The sequence below is a fragment of the Sminthopsis crassicaudata genome, chromosome 2 (assembly GCF_048593235.1).
Source record: "Sminthopsis crassicaudata isolate SCR6 chromosome 2, ASM4859323v1, whole genome shotgun sequence".
Classification (NCBI taxonomy): domain Eukaryota; kingdom Metazoa; phylum Chordata; class Mammalia; order Dasyuromorphia; family Dasyuridae; genus Sminthopsis; species Sminthopsis crassicaudata.
Window position 1 is genome coordinate 362,686,391 of NC_133618.1, and position 6,000 is coordinate 362,692,390.

A 6,000-nucleotide genomic window follows, 5' to 3' on the forward strand; every position below is an offset into this window, starting at 1 on the left:
TTCTGACTGCTGTGCAGATAGAAGGAGTTATCAGAATTGGATGATTGAAACTGGGAAGGATTCTTTCATAGGGTAAATTTGTGACTTGGTTCTTGACAGTGGAGAGTATGACTTGTTGAAAGATTACTTCAAAAGAGAATGCTAGAAATTTCATAGTGTTCCTCTCACATGCTAGATTACTGGTTCTTTTCCATTTCTTTTTGGTCTCTCCCATCTCTCAGGGCTCAGTTCAAGTGCCATCTCGACCAAGAATATTTCCTTGATCTCAGTTAAAAATGTTTTCTGTTTTCTCCCATTTGCTTGCTTTGCCCCTACTATTCAATACTTAAATGATCCATGATTTTAGTCCATGTGAGTATTTATACCACCAAAGTAGACTATGACTTCCTCTATGACTCAGTATATTTGTCTTGACAACTGGTACAGCTAAAAAATTCATCACTGTAGCTGAGCCAAGCAAATCTTCCTCGATTCTTAGGCAATAGGCTGGCCTCAGGCATCCGATCCATTCCTGCTCCTGACTTGGAAGTCTTTCTACTTTGCCAGAACCTCTCAGAGCATTTGTTCTTTGGCATAATCTTGGAGAATCCTGGATTACTTTCAAGCTACAATGAGGTTCTAAAGGATGACTTGGATGTCAGAATATCTATCTACTTTAGATGATATTTAATTGTGTATCATCACACTCCTCCATTAGACTATGAAATCTGCAAGATACTAGGCTAAAGTGTTCATCTTCATTTCCCCCCAAAGCTTGGAATTCACAAGTGTTTAATAAATGTTTGTTGAATTAAAGTAAGGCATGAGTGTGGGCAGGCACTGTTGGAATACAAATGAATTTAGTTGGCATAATGGTGCCAATTTAAAGAAAATCTGCCATAAAAAAATCTAGATTTACAAAGAAGAGAATGTGGGTGGAATTGTTTCTGGTCAAAGACTTTCTTGTCCTTACAAAAAGACTCCTTTAAGATAGAGCTTCCTAAGAATGTCACCCAAGTGTTTCCAGGTCACTGATTATCACCCTTGGGAGATGGATGAAGGGAATAAGATAGGACATAAAGATAGAAGGATGAAAACTAAAATTTGTGAAGCCAAAACCCACCAAAGATATAGCAGAAATAAACAATTCTAATAATGTCCTGTAAGTCTGTGGGAAGTTATGACTGGATTCACACTTAAGTCAACAGACCATCACACAAAACAAAGTATGCTTGTAACTCTTTAAAGAGGCAGTAAATAAATGGGCATTTTCAGTTCCAAGCTTAAGGACTTATGTCCTGGCTCTTGCTTTCACAGAGAGTTCACCAAGTCTGCCTCCAGGGATATATTTAGCCAATTGAAAAATTTCATATTTCATTGTGGGAGACAGTATTAGGCATTAGTAATAAGCATCATTGCCATGAGGACTCTGATATTCAGAGACACAAATCTTTCCATTTCAGTACTTTCTCAGGGAGACCAGAGATCTACCCTTCCAATTTCCCTTTTCCCATGGCTACTCTTCTGGTCATAATTTTGCATGATAATGTTAAGATGTAGAATGTTAGAACTCAGAAGGTCTTTGGTTATCATTCAGTCAAATCCCCTTATTTTATAGAAGAGGAACATGAATCTTAGAAAGGAATCAATTGTAGAATCACAGAAGTTTAAGTTGAAAGAGGAGACCCAAGAGACCAGGTAATATAATTGATTTCAGAGCAAAGAAGAGAATTACAGTGAAGTGGTAAGAGTTTATTTTATTCCATGATGCTGAAACTTAAAGGGCTTTGATAGTGATTTACTCCAGCAAGTAGAAAGAACTGAGCTATTAACATAACTAAAGAGAAGAGTTAAAATGGGAAGCTATAGATGGACTACTTCCTCTCCACCTGGTCCAGTAGAGTCCTCAGTAGAAGGCCAGAGAAGGGAATTGAGGGTGGAATAGAATTGATAATTATAGCTTTGCTAAGAGTCCATCTTCACGAGTTAACTGTGACTTCAGATACTGTGTGACACTGTCTACTGTCTATCTTAATTTTAACCCTCAGTTTCCTCATCTGTAAATAAACTGGAGAGGGAAATAGCAAATCTCTACCAAGATGATGTGATGACAACATGACTACAAAAGGTCATAAAGAGTCAGACAGCTGAAACAACTGAACAACAATCACAATAACACTAGAACCCCTTCTATAATTTTCCTGACCAATGATCACTCTTCCTCCAGTTAACTTCTCTAGTATTAAGAAACTGTTCATTGTAGAGGCAGCCCATTCCACTTTTGTCCACAGTTTCAACTATTAGGAAGTTTTTCTTTATGCCAGTTGTTTGTAACTTCCATCTACTTTGCTGTTTCTGTCTCCTGGGTAGCAAGAGTATGATCTTACAGAATCATTTACAGAGATGAGGCTCCTGGTTATGGCTTCATTCTATTATTACATGGTATGTCCTCCCTTTCTGAAGGAATGGAGCACATACTTCAAAAACTTGCTATAGTAGAAACAGGTCCCGGAGCCAGGAGTCCTGGCTTTGTATCCTGATTCTGTCATTTACTTGCTGAATATGAACCAGGGAGAGTAACATTCCTTTTCATGCTTCTGCTGCTTCCGGTAAAAATGAGGCGCTAAACTCAAGGGTGTCTAAAATCTATCTCCGACATTCCACAGCAAAGAAGGTTGTGGGTGAGTGTGGAAGAGTATCTCAGGAGCAACTGTATTTTAGAACGGGATAGTTGGAGGGACCCAACTGCCCCCATGATCTTTTACACTTTGCATTGAACCAAATAGTTGCTTTCCAGGCAGGAGAGTTCTATGTTATGGACCTGTTCCCACAGATGTAAGCCCCCTCTGCTCCCAGGTCAGTATGGGTCTCCCCAGTACTGAAAGTTTCTGCAGCTGCTCCTGCCGACAGGTAAAATTAGCACACTTGACGTCAGCAAGAAAATCCCTTCCAGCCAGCAAAGCTTATCTTCACGGGCGAATGGGGGAGGGGGCAGATGGGGGGATTAAGAGAGTTGAAGAAGTGAGGAAGTGGAAGAAGGAAGATGAAGGCAAAAGCGATAAATGTGGGAATGGGAGAGTTGAAAGGGATGGGAGAGAGAAAGAACCGGGAGAGTGATAGGGGGAAGATGGGAGGATAGAGTGGAGACAGGGAGAGAGAAGACATGGGAAAGCTGGGGTGTGTGAAAGATATGGAATGGAGTAGTAAAGGGAGGAGGAAACTGCTGGGATGGGCTGGGAAATAGAAAAGGGATAATAAAGGGAGGCTGGAAGAAGAAAAGGACTAGGTTAGGAGTAAGGGGAAAGGATGGGGAAGGCCACTCTCTGCCCCTCCCCCACTTCCTTGAACTGCACCTTCTTCTGCAGACCCCTGATTTCTAAGGGCACAGTTTCTCAATATTGAGAATAAAAGTGATGCAGTATCCCCAGAACCCACAAGAAGAACGAATATTGATTGGCCTTGGGGCCTTGAACGCCGCGACTTCTGGCACAAGGTCTCTAGTTCTCAAATCTACTGCCTACCCCGAGGCCCGGTGTGGGGTGGCTTCCCAAAGAGAGTAACCTGCGATTAGGGCCCATGCTGTCTCTGCAAGACAAAGACCACCACCACCCACTCCTGTCTTCCAGCGATCCTCTTCCCTCCTCCAACGGAACGCGTTCCGCCTAGAGATTTATGCCAAGAGCGGCTGATGGGCAAAAACTGAGGCTAGAAAAGATGCCGGCGTGAGACTAAACCAGAAAAAGGATGCTGGCCCAGAGCGTGGCAGAGGGGTTCGGGGCCGGGGTCACCTAATGGGAACTGGGTTGGGGGAGGGATGCCTTACCCACGAGCAGCCAGAGGGAGCCGCCGGACAGAAGGAAGAAGGTGAGCATATTTGCTGGAGGTGACTGCAGCCTGGGCGGGCGACTGGAGGAGGCAGGCGGGGCTGCAGCTGCGCGCACTGCGGACAAAGAGACCGAGGCGCCCGCGGCCTCTCCTGCGGCTCCTCAGGACCCGCTCTGCTTCTGTCGCTTCCTCCTATGTCTCCGCTGCTGCCTCCCGCAGCATCAGCGCCACCCTGGTTCCCGCAGCGGAGAAGCTATTTTTAGCCTTTTCCCTCCCCCTCACCTCCGCTTCCTCACACCCCCCCTTCCTTCTTTGCTCCCCACCTCTCTTCCTCCTGCAGTCCAGAGGACTCCTTACTCCCCGGCTATAAAGTCACATCCACCTGTGGGGGTGCAATGAGGTAGTGCTCACCTTGACCGGCAGCCTATGGCTTTTCAAGTCCAGAAGAGAGAACGTTGATGGGGGTGGGGTGGAGCTCAGTCCCACTTTCTTGTGGCCCCTCTCAATCTCCTTCAGAGATCAAAGTGAAGGGTCATAGAGTTCTTACAGAGTTCTTGGATTTGGGGCTGCTAACTAAAGAGAAAACAAATCTTTAGCAAATCCACTCAACCAGATAAAATTCATAATTCCGATATAAAGGATGATTAGTTCAAATTAGGTTAATGATGGTCCTGTATGAGAATTAGGGCATCCTGGGAAATATGGATATATAGTAATAATAACAAGAACATCTCACATTTATATTTGTATTATAATGTCCATTTTACAAATAAGAAAACTGAGGCTAAGATGATAAAGTGGGTTTCTCATGATCACATAACTAGTGTCAGAAACACAATTTGAAGCTAGACCTATTGATCTGGGTCTAGTGTTCATGCTAAGCTGACTCTCTAAATGTTTGCAGTCTGGCTTCTCCCATGAATCCATTCTAGTTCCAAACAGAACTTTATTTTCCCTGAAACTTGGATTACTTAAAGTGCTAAACCAAATAAAATACTGCTCTCTAACCAATCTGGATCTCAGTTCAAGTTTTGCTACAATATCATTCAATTGAATTCACAAGGATCCCTTTCCCCTTCCTGGTCCTCAATTTCCTCATCTGTAACAGAGGGTATTCATGTTTAACATATATTAGACTACTTGCCATTTGGAGGGGGAGGGGAGTGGGGGAAGGGAGGAATTTGGAACACAGGGTTTTTTTGCAAGGGTTAATGTTGCAGAATTATCCATGCATATGTTTTGAAAAATAAAAAGCTTTAATAAAACAAAATTTTTAAAAAATTTAAAAAGAATATAATGGAATATTATTCTATAAAAAAGAGGGTATCAAACTTCATAGTTTTTCCCAAATCTTACAATCTTTGGCCTCACAGGTAGAATTTCCAATTTTTCTCTATATCAATATATACACACATGTACATGAGGATATACATATTATACATACATATATATAATATGCTATATACATATATACATACATATATGCAACATATACATCTCTTCCATAAATGAGAGAAGAAAAGATTATGACAAAAAGAAACTGTTTTTTTAATGGTCAAAATAAAGGTTCCTCATTAATTTGCTAATTATAGCATTAAAAAGAATTCATTGATTGGGATCTGTTGAAGAACATAGGCATGAATACAAGTCCTCAAAATCTTCTTCCAATGCCCTTTTCTGACTCTTTGATTCCATTTACAGACCTTTCTCTTTTAGCTTATATATTTAAATGTCCTACCCATCATTTCCCAAGGTCATCCTTTCATCTTCCCAAGGCTATTTGAATAAATTATTTTTCATTCAAATTATGCTTCTTCAATTTCCCCAGTTCAGTGTATCTCCTTCCTCTATTTCCCTAATAATTTGAGAATAATTCTGTGAATTCTCAGTATTTAGAAACACTTTGGAAAATACCAGGCACCTAGTCCAGGACTTACACTGTTAAAACAGCAGGTTTGCAGTTTAAGTCATGGGTTACATCTTTCAGGAGGAACCTGATACCATCTGGTTGGTGTATGTGCATGCTCCCCACTGTCACTACAGGAAGGATCAACTAACCCCCAATCTGCTTAACCTGCCCATCTTTAATTGGTAAAGGCGGGAATGAAAAGGTCAGGTTAGACTGCTTAAAGTAGGTTCATGATCCTAATGGGAAGGGAAGAGAAGTGGCAAAGAATAAAACACTCTTTGCTCTTA

The 6,000-nt window shown here is 41.7% G+C and overlaps 1 protein-coding gene across 3 annotated transcripts in view; it reads right to left on the minus strand.

Moving 5' to 3' along the window:
* The window catches only part of ACSL6 (acyl-CoA synthetase long chain family member 6), a 141,245-nt gene extending 137,011 nt beyond the window's left edge, over window positions 1-4,234 (minus strand). For 2 of the 3 annotated variants that reach the window (XM_074290961.1, XM_074290960.1), the window contains exon 1: window positions 3,803-4,012. In XM_074290961.1, coding sequence (XP_074147062.1) covers window positions 3,803-3,851 — 49 coding nt within the window. In that variant the 5' untranslated portion in view covers window positions 3,852-4,012. Of the gene's footprint in view, window positions 1-3,802; window positions 4,013-4,215 lie in introns of those variants that run through there. The other variant, XM_074290962.1, reaches the window with a different exon arrangement.
* Between the last annotated feature and the right edge of the window lie 1,766 nt (window positions 4,235-6,000).